The 17398-nt window shown below is 40.7% G+C and overlaps 1 protein-coding gene across 1 annotated transcript; it reads right to left on the bottom strand.

Moving 5' to 3' along the window:
* Positions 1 to 2304: 2304 nt before the first annotated feature.
* Positions 2305 to 17048, bottom strand: trmt44 (tRNA methyltransferase 44 homolog). The gene is made up of 11 exons (XM_024434814.2): positions 16610 to 17048; positions 16347 to 16464; positions 16006 to 16225; positions 15744 to 15812; positions 15524 to 15631; positions 14955 to 15026; positions 11952 to 12058; positions 11264 to 11447; positions 10817 to 11165; positions 3238 to 3354; positions 2305 to 2676 (listed from the first exon to the last, which is right to left on the bottom strand). Exons 1-11 carry the CDS (start codon positions 16944 to 16946, stop codon positions 2426 to 2428), a joined length of 1932 nt encoding a protein of 643 aa, XP_024290582.1. The 5' UTR covers positions 16947 to 17048; the 3' UTR covers positions 2305 to 2425.
* Positions 17049 to 17398: the final 350 nt, after the last annotated feature.

The raw sequence follows: 17398 nt of genomic DNA on the forward strand, positions 1-17398 counted from the left end.
TGTTCAGGGGCAGAACGACAGATTTGGACCTTCTTAGCTCGGGGATTCGAGATTGCAACCTTTCGGTTACTAGTCCAACGCTCTAAATACTAGGCTACTTGCTGCCCCATGCGTGTGTCACTTCCTGGATAATTTCACGCTCATTGCCAGGTGAAATGTGGGGCAGCGGGTCGATTGGCTGTTTGGATCTTAGCAGATGTGGAAAAGCAGGCAGGGCTCTTAAAGGATTGATTTCTCCCAGGTGCATGGAGGAAATGAGGAAGGGAGGGATGGATAGAGGAAGAGACACTATGGCTTAGTAGCTTGCTCAGGTCATTAAAGCACACTCGTCTGTGTAGAACTGTAAACAGTCATCGGTCTTGAGTGCTATAAGCTTTCACACATCCACCCCCAGGTCTAATACAATGTCTGTCATGTCTATTGGATTTAGGCCACAAAGCGTAATTCAGCGTAACTCCCTCCCTCTGGCTTTCCAGGAAGTTAATTCTCCTGAGGGCTCCTTCACCTACAGGGAGAATGTCAGAGTCAAAGCTTTTACTGTCGATAGAGTTTCTCCATCTTCCCATGCTTAGCTAGAGTGCATCTTTATCAAAAAACACAGCCATTGGCATTCAGTATTGTTCACGTCGGTCCATGCGGCTCCAGCAAAACTGACCTTAGATCAGGCCCATTAGGGACACACCCATCCTATTCTTAAACTAAATCGTATATCTTCATTACTATTCAGACATAGCCAGAGGCCTCAGGAGGGTCGGGGAACAGTCGGCCTGCCAACATAGAACAAACCTCAGAATGTTATGGATTCATCACCTTCAGACCAGGACGAGTGAATAGGACAAAGCTCAGTTCTGTATGCTATCGATACTATGGCAGGGGAAATAACACAGGGTGGGGGTGGGGTTCACAGATATTGATATACTAACGTGTCCTCCCATAGGACGATGTTGGAAAGTCAAGTAGTTCTAAAGCCTCTTCACACTCGCTGTCAGCTAGCAGCGCTGATGCATAATCTCTCACACCCAAAAACAACTTGTCATGGCAAACTGTTTTTTAAGCAAATAATACCTGAGGGATTGTGCTTCATTGTGACGCAGCCATAGGTACGAGGCGGTAGCCGAACCAAGGAATGCTAAAGTAAAGAGACTGGCCCTCTGGCTGACAAAAAATAAACAAATGTGTAGTGTTTTAGGACATAACTGACATACAGGTAGATGTCTATGGAGAGAGTGTACTGACAACCCCCCCCCCGAGACCCCTCTGCAGTAGACCCAGCTCCTGACCCTAAGGTGGTCTCTGGGCGGCCCTCTACTGCCTCTATGTGACCTTTCAGCCACGGGGTCACGATCCCAGGTGGTAAAGGAACACAGGAGGGAAAACAGGGACACAGAGGGCAACACACGGGACACCCCATGAACACTACGCAACAAATAATTCATGGCCCTGACATTTACAGTTTTAAGCCAATATGGCCTGTTTTGTGCTCCGTTTTGGACCTTAAAGCACCTCTGTGTATGTAGTTGAGTAATGAAGGTGTGGTAGTAAGAACAATAGGACAGTATTGTTTATATTTGAGATGTTATATTTGAGATCTGCAAACCAAATAGCAGAGTAGCTCCACTACTAAAAACTAAAATGTACTTATCTAACCAGACTTAGGTCTCAAAATTCCGATATGCGGAATTAGTTACAAGCGCAAGTATGTATGTACAGTGGGGTCTGAAATTATTGACACCTACTGATAAAGATGAGCAATAATGACTGTGGAAAATAAATAATTAAAATACTGAGCTGTATTTTATCCCCCAAAAATGGGAAATTATATTATTTTATTCTAATACAATTGCTCAGATAAAAAAGGTAGGGGTCAAAATTGAAACCCCTAAAGATTCTTATCAATAAAGTAGTCAAAGGTTTAGTATTTGGTCCCATATTCAATTCTTATTTACAATAAAAGTGACTCCAAAATGACACAATGGATTATTTAACGTTCATTTCAAAAGGCCACAAAAAAATCTGAAACACAACCAAAACTAACTGTAAACACATCCAACATGTTTGTAGAGTAACAAGCTTGATGTAATCATTGCGTGCTAGGATTATGGGACCAAATACTCAACTTTTGACTACTTTATTTACAAGAATCTTTAGAGATGTCAAACATTTCAACCCCTACCTTTTGAGAAAATATATATTACTGTTAAACAAAATCTCTTTCCTCATTTTTTTCACTTACAATATAGCTGGGTATTTCAATTATCCTTATCAAAGGGTGTCAATAATTTTGGACCGCACTGTATGTATGTATGACTGACAGTCACAGCTATTCTTGTAGCATCATATCACAGCATCAACACATCTAAAAAAAAAAAAAAATAGTACAATTGAAATAAAACATTGCGATAATGGTCCAAACTGAATTGCGTGTTCAATTGGAGTACTTCATTTTCTTGAGTGGTCTGGTGGAAGGTCGGAGATCGTCTGGGCCATGGGCGAAGGCACACTCCTCGGCCTGCAGTGGGCATCCGTGAGGGTGGTGGACGTGGAACCAGCAGGCCCGGGTCTTCAGGGCACCAGAGATTAGGTGCTTCCGCTTAGAATCAGCCCTTGTACCCTGCAGCCCTCTAGGCCTCTGGGCCTGTACCCGCCAGTCCCGGATATGGACCATACCACCTTCCACTGAGGGAGAGAAGAGTGGAGGAGAGGGGGGAATTTAGTAAAAACCTTTTTTCTTGCATTGACTAGGTATTTTCCAGGCCTGTTGTAATCAGGTTAAAGAAGCAAGCCTTAAGAGAGATTGCAAAATGCAAATTCCTTCAAGCTGAGAATGGGAATGATTTCATCGACTTTTTCAAGCATTTCATATCTGTATGTTGCATTCCAATAAGCCCTGGATTGCTTCAGTAAGATTAATGTATGCAGACCCAGAGCCAATGATGTACAGTTCAGCAAACTTAATAGCCATCATGTTAGCACCAAAAGTTCCAAAATGAGGAACCTTATAGTGAATAAAAAAATAAGAACGCAATTAACGTGATGTTTGGTGCCGAAATAGACACAGCGGATCTCCACATAGTATCTACTGTATATACATCTATGGCAGCATCCCAAACATCCCTACCCTAACCCTTTAGGCCCTGGTCCAAACGTAGTGCACTATATAGGGAATAGGTGCCGTCGTTCTGGGGCTCAATCTTCTTTGAGAGGAGTGTGTGGATGCGGGGTTTGTGCTGCACGTACCTCTGAAGACCTGGTGGTTGTTCTTGAGCAGGGTCTGCAGACCGCCACATTCTTTCTTCAGGACCTGCAGAGTCTCCTGCTCCAACAACTCAGCCACCTCTCTCACGGACAGCCTGCCTGGAGAGGAGAGAGCCAAGAGTGCAATTTGGAATGAAAAAGGAGAAGAGGAGGGTGGTTAAGGGTTCAATAATGGAGGACTAGGACAAAGGGATGAGAAAGCCATAGGAGATGATGGGGTTGTGATGAACATGACATTGGAGTTGTAGGAAAAGGACTTGGGTGGGTAGGAGTGACTTTTGGAATGAAACCAAGGGTTAGTCCCAAATGGCACCCTATTCTCTTTATAGTGCACTGCTTTTTTTAGCAGTGCACTACAAAGGGAATAGGGTCCCATTTGGAAAGCAGACAGAGACCACAAGGGAGTTGTGATAAATTAGAACCTCAGAAAATAACTTATTCTCTCTGACAGTTCGTCTAAGGTGTCAGACCGTCAGAGCTGTGAAGTCAATTAAAATCATAATAACAGAGGACATTTTTGCCAGCACAGTTCCCAGCGGCCATTTTAAAATAAATCCTGAGACATTGTTGTCTGTTATTTCCTACCACCACCATTTCCCCACTGAGGGAGATATTAAAACGAACCCATTCCCCATGGGTCTTAGATAATGCATATACATGGCCAAAAAGTCTAGGTGTTTCCACAATATTTGTAATCCGAGATATAAATTCACATCTGAGTTTGCAGCAGAGCAGCTAGCCAATCTTTAAGTTCCATTTCATGGACATTAAGGTATTTCTGTCTTTGCTTTCCCCTTCTCCATGGATAATTCAATCTATGTTGACCTTTGGTTGATATAAATGACAATCTTCTCTCTTTGGCATATGGGAGTGCAATTCTACCTTTGGTTCCCTTCCCTCATGCACCTTGTTATTTTATTTTTGTGACATCATATTATATCAGAACGAGTTGTCGTGGCACCCATTGTAATGTTTCTGCTGTGGTACAGCCTTACTAACAAATCAGCGCAATACTTGTCAAATCAATCAGCCCCCCCCCACTCTTGATTATCAACTTCAAAACTGTTCTGTTGGTTTTGTATACAAAGACATTATACATAAACTACTTCGATTACCTAGAGATGATTGTTTTAGTACTGTACCACATTGCGTAACAATTCAAGACACTCAAGTTTTGTTTGCAGCCTGGCACAGTAGCTAGGAATAGTATGCCAACGTATGTGTGAACCGAGGAGCAGCAAAAGAGCAGTCAGAGCACAGACGCCAGGGGGCCCAGGGCCTTAATATAAGATTAATACTACATTTACAGCTGCCCTTAAGAGACTAGAGCCTACAATGCTAATAGAGATTAATGGGATAAGTGGGGCTATTGACAATGTGGATTCAGTTTGGCCTCCCAAACTGTTATTAATGGATTGTCCATAGATAGTGTGTTTGTGTAATGCTGTGGGCTTTAAAAAGTACACTCAGCAAGGTGACATCGTATTACTGAGTGTATTAAATGGCTCCTAGCTAGATGCTCAGCTAACATTGATTGCGGGTTAGCAAGTATTTATTTAGTGCTATTGTATAAGTGGAGAGAGAAATGCTCAAAAAACATTGAGGAATTGTTTTTACCCTGCATTTAATCCTGTATGCTAAAATAGTGAATACTTAAATTGGAACTCACAGCGTTTTAGCAACATGAAATCTTAGCAAAATCTTTTCAAATACACCCTCTGGAGGAATTAAACCTTTTTTTCTTTCTTTTTTAAAAACATTTTCTGACAAGCGAGAGCACTTAAATATTATAATTTTCACGTTTTAAATTCATAGAATATTAGAATACATTTGTAAAAAGAATTCTACAGCGATATAGAGTGGGAAACCGGCCGTGCGTTTGGCCAAATAATATAACCTTAAAAAAAACATCTTCCTCGTCCAGGACCGGAGTCTACGCAGCCTGGTGCACCATAGTCAATCAGAGCTACACACTGGCCTGCCATCATTCACTTTGAACTGAACTGTGTGTTTACAGGCAGTAGCAACAGCGTGACTTTAGATCATTAAAACACATTCGCCAAAGGCCATGAAATACACCTGAGTGGATTTGAAAAAACATGGCCCTTTATAATGTCCACTTGTGTACATAGGATGATATATTTAGGCAATAAGGCTCGAGTGGGTGTGATATATGGCCAATATAACACGTCTAAGAGCTGTTCTTATTCATGGTGCAACGCGGAGTGGCTGGATACAGCCCTCAGCACTGGTATATTGGCAATATACCACAAACACCCAAGGTGCCTTATTGCTATTATAAACTGGTTAGCAAAATAATTAGAGCAGTAAAAATACATGTTTTGTCACGCATGTGGTATATGGTCTGTTATAAACTGGGTGGTTCGAGCCCTGAATGCTAATTGGCTGAAAGCCGTGGTATATCAGACCGTATACCATGGGTATGACAAAACACTTATTTTCACTGCTCTAATTACGTTGGTAACCAGTTTATAATAGCAGTAAGGCACCTCGGGGGTTTGTGATATATGGCCAATATACCACAGCTAAGGGTTGTATTTAGGCACTCCCCGTTGAGCTGTGCATAAGAACAGCCCTTAGACGTGTTATGTTGGCCATATATATACACCACACCCCCTCGACCAAAAGAGATAAATAACATTTGTCCAGCCTTTGCTTGCAGATGTGCATAATATGTTGAAGTTGAATTCACCGATGCGAGCACATCAGGCTATAATTAGTAGATGACTCAACTGTTGACTCGTTTACATTCGCTTGTGTATCCTATTCGGCCCGCGGGCCTTATGTTTGACACATGTGCGCTAACCTATTAGCCACGTTACGACTGACTTGTGATCATTGCCCTTTCTAGTTTGATTGTTTTGACATTTCCAGCCTTTTTTTTCTCTGTAAAGGGGTGGATCAGCTTAATATTGCGGAAAGAATATTGGTTCCATCAATGTAATTGTCTGCATCATTTCCAATCCCCCATATATTTTCAGGGTAAATATATATATATCCATACATGCATGCATATTGACATATATACATACACATACCTATATAGACATACATGCTTTTTAAAAGAATATAACTTTATTATTATTCCCTGCAAACCCTTCCACCGATCCCCCAATTGGAGTAAACTAATAAACACTTCGGCTTTTACCTTCAATTTATACATCTTATACACATTTTAAAGACAGTCTATTTTTTGTTTGTTTTTAGTCCTTCCTCTATTTCTGAAGTCCATCCAGTTGGAATTCTATTTGTAACTGCTATTTCACAAAAGATCTGAACCTATATACATTTTACAGACCCCATATGTTTTACATGGTTTATCTTGCTATTAGTCCCACCCTTCAGCTCCATTCAACCTCTCACATCTATCTCTCAACATCATCCATTTTGGATTTCTATTTGCCATATATTTTTCAACTGTGCTGTGATGCTTCACAAATTAATTGAACCGTTCTACTCTCATAGCTTCTACAGATTGTAAATTCAAAATTCAAAATTTCGCTAAAATAATTATTATATTATTGATTGATTGACTATGGCTTTTCAAATCACCCAGTATTGCTATCTGCAGCGTTAGTTCTAGGCAAATGTTGCAATTCTTCAGCCATTCCTGTACCTGTGACCAAAAACGAGCTACATATGGACAATGCCAAAATAAATGATCTAATGACTCTGCCTCCTCACAGCATAATCTGCAGAGCTGGGAAGATTGTATCCCCCATATATATAACATTCAATTAGTAGCAAGAATTTTGTATAGTAATTTAAATTGAAAAATTTGAAATTTTGTATCTGGCGTTGTTTTGCGTATCAATTCATAAACCATGTGTCATGGAATGGGTACATCGAAAATCTCTTCCCAACTATTTTGCCATTTATATGGCACAGCTGTCAGTTTTTTGGTCCTTAAATGAAATTGGTATATGTTTTTATTTATCACCCCTTTTTTTAACCATTTATGTTCTTTAATACAGGGCCAACATACAAGTTCCTTACTTTTTTCTCCCTTCTACTTGCCTCTTCCATTTTTGTGGTAATGCTGCAATTAATTGGTTGTAATTTTGGGTAGAGCAGACATTTTCGTATGTCTGTGTTAGCTGCATGTGTGACATAACTCCATCAGTCCTATTTATGATATCATTCACAAAAATTATACTTTTTTTTTTTTTAATTCTTCGAAAAATATTTTTTTTTAATCAATTAGTATATTTGAATTTAACCACAATATTTGTTGTATTATTTGTTCTGTCTTTTCAGGTGGATTAAACTGAAATTGCAACCAACTTTCTAAGGCTTGTTTAAAAAGATTAAGATATTTTGGAGATTATTTCCTTTTCAAACAACCGAAAGTGAGCAGGTGTAATCTGAATAAAGGGAAAAGGGCCCTTCTTGAACATAGGATGAGACATTCATACCAATTTACTAGAGAACCAGTTTGGATTTAAGTATAACTTTTGTATGACTGATGCCTTTAGTGAGAGGTCTAATGCTTTAATATTTAATCATTTCAGCCCACCGAATTCATATTCGTTATATAAATAGGCCCTTTTAATTTTATCTGGCTTGCCATTCCAAATAAGATGGAATATTTTATGTTCATATAATTTAAAAAGCAGGTCACTAGGTGTAGGCAAAACCATAAGCAAATAGGTAAACGGTGATATGACTAAAGAGTTAATCAGGGTGATTTTTCCACAAATAGACAGGTATTTTCCTTTCCATGGTAGCAAGATCTTATCTATTTTGCGAACATACTATAAAAATGTATTGGAGTGAGATAATTTCTTTCTTTTGGGATTTGTATACCGAGTATGTCCACATCTCCGTCAGACCATTTTATTGGTAAAATTTGCATTTTTTTAGTGATCCAATACATAATATACTTATCATAATTTGGTTTTAATCCAGAGAGAATAGCAAAAGTATCTAGATCCTCTATGAGGCTGTGGAGAGACTCTAATTGTGGTTTTAAAAGATCAGCGTACAATGACACCTTAGTTTTTAAACCACGGATTTATAATCCCTTAATATTATTGTTTGATCTAATCTTAACAGCTAACATTTCGATGGAAATAATAAATAGATATGCCGATAGTGGACAACCTTGTTTTTTTTAGTTTAAAACTTTGAGATGTAGCCATTATTTACTATTTTACACCTAGGGTCACTATACATAACTTTAACCCATTTATAAAAGATTCCCCAAAATTGAAATATTCTAGGCATTTATAAACTCCAGTCGTACTTTATCAAAAGCCTTTTCAAAATCAGCAATGAAAACCAGGCCTGGTGTCCCCAATATTTCATAGTATTCTATTGTTTCCAGTACTGGTCTTATATTATCTCCAATGTATCGTCCATGTAAAAAACCTGTCTGATTAGGATGAATAATATCTGACAATACTTTTTAAATTCTATGCGCCAAGCATTTTGCTAGGATTTTTGCATCACAACACTGAAGTGTAAGAGGTCTCCAATTTTTTTAATGGACTGGATCTTTATATATACCACTTGGGTCCTGTTTCAGTAATAATGATATCAGACCTTCTTGTTGCGTGTCTGATAATCTACCATTTATATAGGAGTAGTTAAATCATGCTAATAATGGTCCTTTGAGTATATCAAAAAAAGTTTTGTATACTTCCACTGGTATGCCATCCAGCCCTGGAGTTTTCCCATCCTTAAAGGCCCCAATTGCATCAAACAGTTCCTCCTCTGTAATTTGGCCTTCACATGAGTCCTTCTGTACAGATATTAATTTTACAATATTATTAGGGGAAAAATCCATACAATTAGTTTCAGTTCGTGGAGATGGAGGAGCCTGAAACGAAAACATATTCTTAAAGTACTTTACTTCCTCTTTCAAAATATCATTTGGTGAATCATGCGTGAGTCCATAATTTGTAACAAGTTTTAATACATTTTGTTTGGTAGCATTTCTATATTGAAGATTGAAAAAGAATTTGATGCATTTTCCCCCATATTCCATCCAGTTCACTTTATTTTTTATAATCTATTACACTGAATCTTTCTTGAATAAGTTCCTCCATTTCTTTTAGTTTTTCCTCTAACTTATTCTGTGCCTCTATGGTACCATGTTTATTGCTATCTAACTGTACTGTTAGTCCTTCAATTTCCTTTGTTAATATGGACTCTTGATCTAAATTGCTTTTGTTTTATTGATGAGTACTGAATTGCATGGCCTCTAAAGGCACACTTAAAAGTGTCCCATACAATAAGGGGATCTGCTGTACCTATGTTATGTCTGAAAAAGTCCATTATAAATTCTTCTGTCCTAGATCTAAACAATTTATCATCTCATTTCCAGCCTTAGTTAGTCTTCCATTTTTGTTCAGAATATTGAGTCATGGAAACTGAAACAGCGCATCCCAAATGGGTGGAGCCAGCAAACAACGTACCAGGCCAGCTGGGATTTACAACCTGATAGCAATAGTTTTTGGACTACCAAGAAATGTATTGGTGAATTATATAAATCATGCATTGAACTGCATACATCGATTATGTCAACAATGTCTTATTGTCTGGAATTGGAATTTTGAGTCAAATGGTTTTGAAGCATAAACTGGGAATATGATATTTGTTACTAATAATAATATGATTGTCTGTTTGTTTAATATTTGCAAAGTAGTTAAAACGCTGTCAGTTCCACTTTAATAGTAGCACTTTGCTTTGCCATCTAAAATGGCACATTGAAACTCGGGAGCTAGCCACTGTCCATGCAAGCTGCCCCGGCTTAACCCCCGCTAATCCTCCCTCTTTTCAGAGCAACGCCATAAAGTAACTGGTAGAAATACCTCAACACAAATACAGACTCATGCATAAAAGATGGGCCAGAGTGCATTATTCATCCAGTCATCTCCATCCTGGATTACAGGCTCTGTCTCTTCCCCTCTTTTTTCTCTCCCTCCCTTTTTCTCTCTGACTAGACTTCTTCTTCTTATCTCATCCATCGTACAGGGGGAGGGGGGAGTGCAGGGGAGTGTGTGTGTGTGTGTGTGTGTGTGTGTGTGTGTGTGTGTGTGTGTGTGTGTGTGTGAAGGGGAAAGTCCGGAAAAGGTTGATAAAAGAGAGATGGGGGCAGTGTGTGAATGTGGTGCCGAATGGCGGAGGATGAAACGCTGACAGGGTTCAAAGCAGGGTTGTGCTGCGCCACCAGGGGCTTTCCTATTGGTGCTGAGAGGGAGCGATAGACAGGAAGAGGTAGAGATACAGAAAGAGGTGGGGTGGGTTAAGGGCATGATGGGCCACCAACATTGAGTTCCTGCACACACCCGATCATCCTGAATTCCACTGAATCAACAATACACCATGTAGTACACAGTACATAAATCCAATACACGCCATAATAGTAATAAATCCAAGATCAGATATGTACTTCATGTTCTGTTTTCCTAAACCTGTTATGACCTCAATTACAGCTCATGTAAATGCAGACTGAGTGAGACTTTATTGTATTTTGAGGGAGAGATTACCTTGTGATTTGATTGACAGTTTAGCTATTAAAGTCCCATTCTCTTACCTCCCATGTTCCAGGTGCCGGGGACATCCCCACCTCCGTCCTTGGTCAACCCCAGCAGAGAGGTAGCCACACGTAGGACTATACCATCTACAAAGTCCCGGGGAAGGGCAGCACAGTTCCGCACTGTCTCGATCCTCTCTCGGGGCTGGAATCCAGCTCCCCAGTTGGTGCCGTGGATCCTGTCAGTCTCTGAGTGGTCGTGGTGGTGCTCGGCTTCATCCTCGGCATTTGACTCTCGAACTGTGACCCCGGAGCAGGGCTGACGACCCTGTATATACTTGTCTCTCCCCTCCTCTGCCTGCGGCTCATCCGACAGCTGGTAGCTCCTCGACTTTCCTACCAGACACACCTGTAAAGCAAGGGGTTAGATTAAAACAACATGAGTGGTTTGCATGAACATGTTAGCGTGTACTGTGTGTTCAAGTGTCATTGTTAGCATTAGCATACCCGCTTTGTGGAGGGGATTCTCAGGCAGTCCTCCTCTGTGTTGAACCCACAGGCTGTGCTGACCTCAGAGATGAAGTCAATGTATTCCTTATACTGGGACTTCTTACAGTGTCTCCGCTGGTACTTCCCATAGAAGTCAAAGAAGCAGCACGGCAGGACAAAATACCGGCAGGAGAAGGATGACCTAAAGTGGGAGGAAAGTGACCGAAATTACACATCAAAGCCATGTGGTTTGGTCACAGTTATCAGTGTACTTTATAATTGTCTATTCATCCTTAATTCATCCAGGTGAGTTTAAATGAGATATGATGGAACCTCTTTTTTTTAAGGGAGCCCTAACCACAGATAGCAGGCAGCATAGAGGTGAGAAAATACTACAAGTACAACGGATGTAAGTACAACTGACTCAAAGTGGGGTGAGAAAAATGTGAGATTAAGGCAGGAGATGAGGACAATTTCAAATCTATGGAGGTTGTTGGAGCGTTCAAACCAGAACAGGAGAGTCAATAAAAAATTAGAGCCAAGCTCAACATCACCACCAGGTGGCTGCCGCATCAGAAACGACACTTCACACACCAACACACCTCTATTCCCCCTTCCCAACTCATGAAAAAAACATGATTTCAAACTCAAGAGATCAGTTGCCACTTGAGGCGGCTAAGCCAAATTGTTTCTGCTGATGACTTGCCTGGCCGCTATAACGGGGATCCATGGTGTGAGCTCGTCCGAGTGGTTTCCAATCAGCCAGTCTGTGCCCGGGAATAAGAAGCCATCACCGGGAGTGATTGCCGTTTCCTGGAATAGAAAAAAAGGCCCCCAACCAAAAGCACAACAGGCTTCTTTAGATCAGAGAGAAGCACCGCCAACAGTAATTCGATTTTTTTTCATTAATCATTTTTGAATTACAAATGGCTTATGACACCCCCAGCCGCTTTCTGTCGCGAAATAACAACTCTGTTACCAACTTTTAATATTGAAGGAGAATAATGTTTAATGTGATTGTTATCTCAGCTCATTTAGTGTCTGAGTGGATATGAAGAAGGGTGGTCTGAAATACAAAGTCAGATGAGATTACAAATTCAAAAAAATACTTTTCAAAGCAACATTTTGTGCCTCTTGCCATGTATGGACTAGAGAAATAACTGGTTTTATACTTTTAAATAACAACAATAAAAGTAAATAAGGGATTTCAGGCAAAAACTAAGGAATAACTAAGGAAACTAGTTGAAAGGAAAACACAAAAAATGACAACAAGAAAAAACCCTTTCGGTGTTGGAGACCACTTCCATGCTCTATACACCCCATCATATCCCATCACCGACAATAAGGATACCAGAAAGAACCCCGAGCCGTTAGCTAAAAGTACATTGAGTCCCTATGGGAACAACTACCTCGCCTAGCTACTTCCTGCCTGGACTACACACAGTGAATAATAGATGCAAGGGAACATTCAGCAGCGTGTCTTCTGATGAAACATTGAAGCCGGGCGGCAATGGGAAAGTACAGCACAGCAGAGCGTGTCTAACAACGTGTGGGATTCCCCGCAACCCCATGTGCAATTCCATGTGTATCTATTGTGGTTTAGACTATATGTGATTGTCATATGACTTCATTTGAAAAGGTGAACGAAATAGTTCATATAATACCTACATATCTTGTGAATTAATCTGGTATTCATAAATATTTCAAATACTGCGGTAGTTTTGTTTGCTTTCAAAAAATGGGAACACAAAATATCCACAAAGCCCTCAAAATTAAGTTGATTGAGGCAGCTATGAACCCTTTCCACTAAGAGTCCCTGTAAATGGGTTGAAAATAGTAGATTGTCATTGATTGGAATGCAGTGGATGTACATTAAGTGCAATAAGTATTCAGACCCTTTACTCAGAACTTTGTTGAAGCACCTTTGGCAGCGATTACAGCATTGAGTCTTCTTGGGTATGACGCTACAAGCTTGGCACACCTGTACTTGGGGAGTTTATCCCATTCATCTCTGCAGATCCTCTCAAGCTCTGTCAAGTTGGATGGGGAGCGTCGCTGCACAGCTATTTGCAGGTCTTTCCAGATATGTTCGAACGGGTTCAAGTCCAGGCTCTGGCTGGGCCACTCAAGGAAATTCAGAGACTTGTCCCGAAGCCACTCCTGCATTGTCTTGGCCGTGTGCTTAGGGTCGTTGTCCTATTGGAAGGCGAACCTTCGCCCCAGTCTGAGGTCCTGAGCGCTCTGGAGCAGGTTTTCACCAAGGATCTCTATGCACTTTGCTCCGTTCATCTTTGCCTCGATCCCAGTCCCTGCCACTGAAAAACATCCCTACAGCATGATGCTGCCACCACCATGAGAGATGGTTGTCCTTCTGGAAGGTTCTCATATCTCCACAAAGGAACTCTAGAGCTCTGTCAAGAGTGACAATTGGGTTCTTTGTCACCTCCCTGGCCAAGGCCCTTCTCCCCCGATTGTTCAGTCTGGCTGGGCGGCCAGCTCTATGATGAGTCTTCTAAACTTCTTCCATTTAAGAATGATGGAGGCCACTGTGTTCTTGCTGTAGATATTTTTTAGTACCCTTCCCCAGATCTGTGCCTCGACACAATCCTGTCTCGGAGCTCTACGGACAATTCCTTTGACCTCATGGCTTGGTTTTTGCTCTGACATGCACTGTCAACTGTGGGACCTTATATAGACAGGTGTGTTCCTTTCCAAAAGTCAAAGGGCTTGCGTACTTTCTGAAGGCACTGTATCTTCCTCTACCACTCAAGTATCCCTGCACATTGTAAATATGGTATTGGAACTGACCCTGTATATAGCTTCTTACTTTCTTGTGTTCGTCTTATTTCTTATTTTTATTTCTCCTGTGTTTTTGTTCTAACTTATATAATTTTGTGCTACATTGACATTGATTACTGCATTGTTTGGTTTGGAGCTTGCAAGAAAGGCATTTCACTGTACTTGTGCACGTGACATTAAAACTTGAAACAAGGATGACATGCGTTATTCCCTGGGTTGTCCTGAACAGAATGAGCCTGTTTGTCATATTATGAAGAAAATCTGTCGCAGAGCACAGACTTGGACTCATGACTCACCAAAATTACAATATGTTTGTCTGAAGTACCTTTTGAAACCCAAACATCGTAAGTTTGTATTTTATAACTTAGCTAGCCATGTTGGCAAAAGAATAAGTGTTCAAACAATGCCCATCTGACCCACATTGTGATTTATAATGGAACGTTTTTGGATTACGTAAAACAACAACAGTAATTGTGTGATGGTAGGGACGCAAGGCTGTGTTCCAAACAAAAAACTACATGTGTGCTTGCCTCAGTTCCATCATGGCAAAGCTAGGAGAGCAAAATAAATGACCTTATAGTTGAAAGCTCTTTCCTTGAGTCACAAAAGGTCATTGAAATGAATTAGGAACTGTGTACAGTTTGGAGGTGTGTGGTCACTTAGAGACACCTGTTAGACCTCTCACTCAAACCCTTGTAATCGTTTTTTCTTGCACCTAAAATGTTTAAGAATATTCTTATTATGTTACTGAATGTATCCAGAGTATTGTCCAGTGTAATGTTTGGATTCAGTCTTGTGTCAGGTGAACTGTTGTTCTTGTGCAGTATATACACCCCTAAGTCAAGTAGTTGATCTAGGCTGAAAAAAAACCCACTATCCTAAAACAGAGTTCCACATAGCCCATCCTCACCTCTAGATGTGTTTGGGGGCCGTACATATCCCAGATCTTCCTTTTCCTCACGTCGATGCCCTTTCCAGGGTGCTGAAACACAAGTAGGCATGACGGTCAGTCCTTAAATCACTTCATCAAATGAACATTGGGTATAGTGACACACGTTCCACCTACCCCGTGTGTAATTTCAATTACGGATATCCAGCGTTTTGATTGGACGTTAAATCACATCACTGATTAAATGGAACATTGGCCTGGAATTGGCACAGATTAATCCTGCGTCCCAAATGGGATCCTATTCCATATATGGTGCACTATGGGCCCTGTTCAAAAGTAATGCACTATATAGGGAATAAAGTGCTACTTGGGACGCAGACTAAAGCTTTTTACGACTCGCCGGCTACCCTGTCATTGATTAAGCATCCAGTGGACATTTGTAAATTAAAGGAGATCTGCTAGAGAGGTCAGTTTTCCACATGGAGTATTTCAGCCCGTAATCCTGGTGTTACTATTCAGTACCAGGGCATATCAGGTTATATTATATAACTGTGTTCTGGCAAACCTAGTGAAGTGTTTATCACACATACCCCTTCGTTGCTTAGAATGTGAACCAGGAGACCATTTCCACAACCAAGATCCACAAAGGACTGTTTGACGGTCAGACCCTTCACCGCTCGCTCCTCACCCCATAGGACCTGTGCATTAATAGACAATGGTGTTATTGTCATTAGAGTTGCCATTTTACTCATATTAGCACTCCGTCAAATACATTGTTGTAGTTACTGTCCATGTACAGAAGAGACCTACCAAAAGATAGGTAGCGATGGCAACATCTTCAAAGACAAACTTCTCTGGATCCGTCACTTCAGGCCATACCTATGCAAAGACAAATATATTAATGCATTCAGGACTGTTGTGACAAATCTATACTGTAAAAGACCTTGACCATGAACTATTAACCATACCTTGACCATATTAACCATACACTGGCCATGCATTGACCATATTAACCATACACTGGCCATGCATTGACCATACCTTGACCATATTAATCATACATTGACCATACCTTGACCATCTCCTTGTACTTGTCTTTCAGCTGTTGGTACATGATGCTGTACTTCTCTACTGGCAGGAGAGACAGGGTGCTCTTGAACTCACTGGTCTTACTCTCCGTGGCCCAGCGCACCAGTTTGGGCAGGAGCTCCCCACTGAGCCAGGGCAGTTTGGGGTAGGCCACCCCGTCACTGAACCAGTCATCAGGCCGCATGAGATGTAACTCTAGTGTCCTGGAGATTAGATTTACAGAGCAAACCAGTGCAGACACTATCCAATGTGTCCAAGCATTACTGAATCAATGGAAGGATGGGTGAAGAAGCAGACACTGAGGTTAAACATGGAAACACTCACCATTCATCACCCTTCTCAGCCAGGAGATGTATCTGATAGATGTTGTTCTTCCGTAAAGAGGCAGTCCCTTCCTCACTCTCTTCAACTGGTAAGAAGCTTACTCTTTGAGTGTTAAAGTCTGAAAATGTTGAGTAAAAAATAACACACAGGACACTTTCACACATGAGACTGTATTCAAATGTGTGTTGCGTACATGTTGTAAAGTCAGCCAGAACTCAATGATAAGCAGCTTAAACATCAGCTGAATGTAATTTAAGGCTTACCTTTGAGTATAATATCTTTATGTACAGTTGTGCCATAACAGTTTACTTTAGGAATGAATGTCCTCACACAAAAAGACCACAGTCTCTCCTGGTCATGTTCGAGTTCAACGCCACTATTCAAGAAAGTAAGAACATCCTTGGACTCTGAAGTATCACTTCCATGAGTTAGCAGAATGTTTCTAAGTTCTTCACAGCCAACATTCTTACTCTGTGTCTCTTTGACTCCACAAAGACGTTTGTTCACAACGTGTGGTTTCTTTATCCAAACATCAATGGCAGACCAAAATCCTCCCGTATTAGATTTTTCTGTAAATTTTATCGCAAAGAGTTTCGGCATAGTTTAGAAAAGGGTAACTTGCATGCCACAACAGCATAACAAAATGCAAACGTGTGTTTACCAAAATTACTTCCGGGAACTTTTACGTTCAATATGGATTTTGTCGCTCGTTGATGACGCAATGATGGAGCGCATGATAGAAAATATGGTTGTTCGAAAAAGAGGCAGCAGAGGGTGGTGTTGTATATTTAATCTCAACATATTGAACGATACTGTTTCTTATTATTATATATATGTTTTAATCAAGTCAGGGTTCTGCTGTCCAGCACCATTCAATTGGACATACACTACATTGTCAAAAGTATGTGGACACCCCTTAAATGTGTGTATTCGGCTATTTCAGTCACACCCGTTGCTGACAGGTGTATAAAATCGAGTACACAGCCATAGACAAACATTGTCAGTAGAATGGCCCATAGCGAATAGCTCAGTGACACTCAACGTGGCACCGT

Source organism: Oncorhynchus tshawytscha, linkage group LG10 (assembly GCF_018296145.1).
Source record: "Oncorhynchus tshawytscha isolate Ot180627B linkage group LG10, Otsh_v2.0, whole genome shotgun sequence".
Classification (NCBI taxonomy): Eukaryota; Metazoa; Chordata; class Actinopteri; order Salmoniformes; family Salmonidae; genus Oncorhynchus; species Oncorhynchus tshawytscha.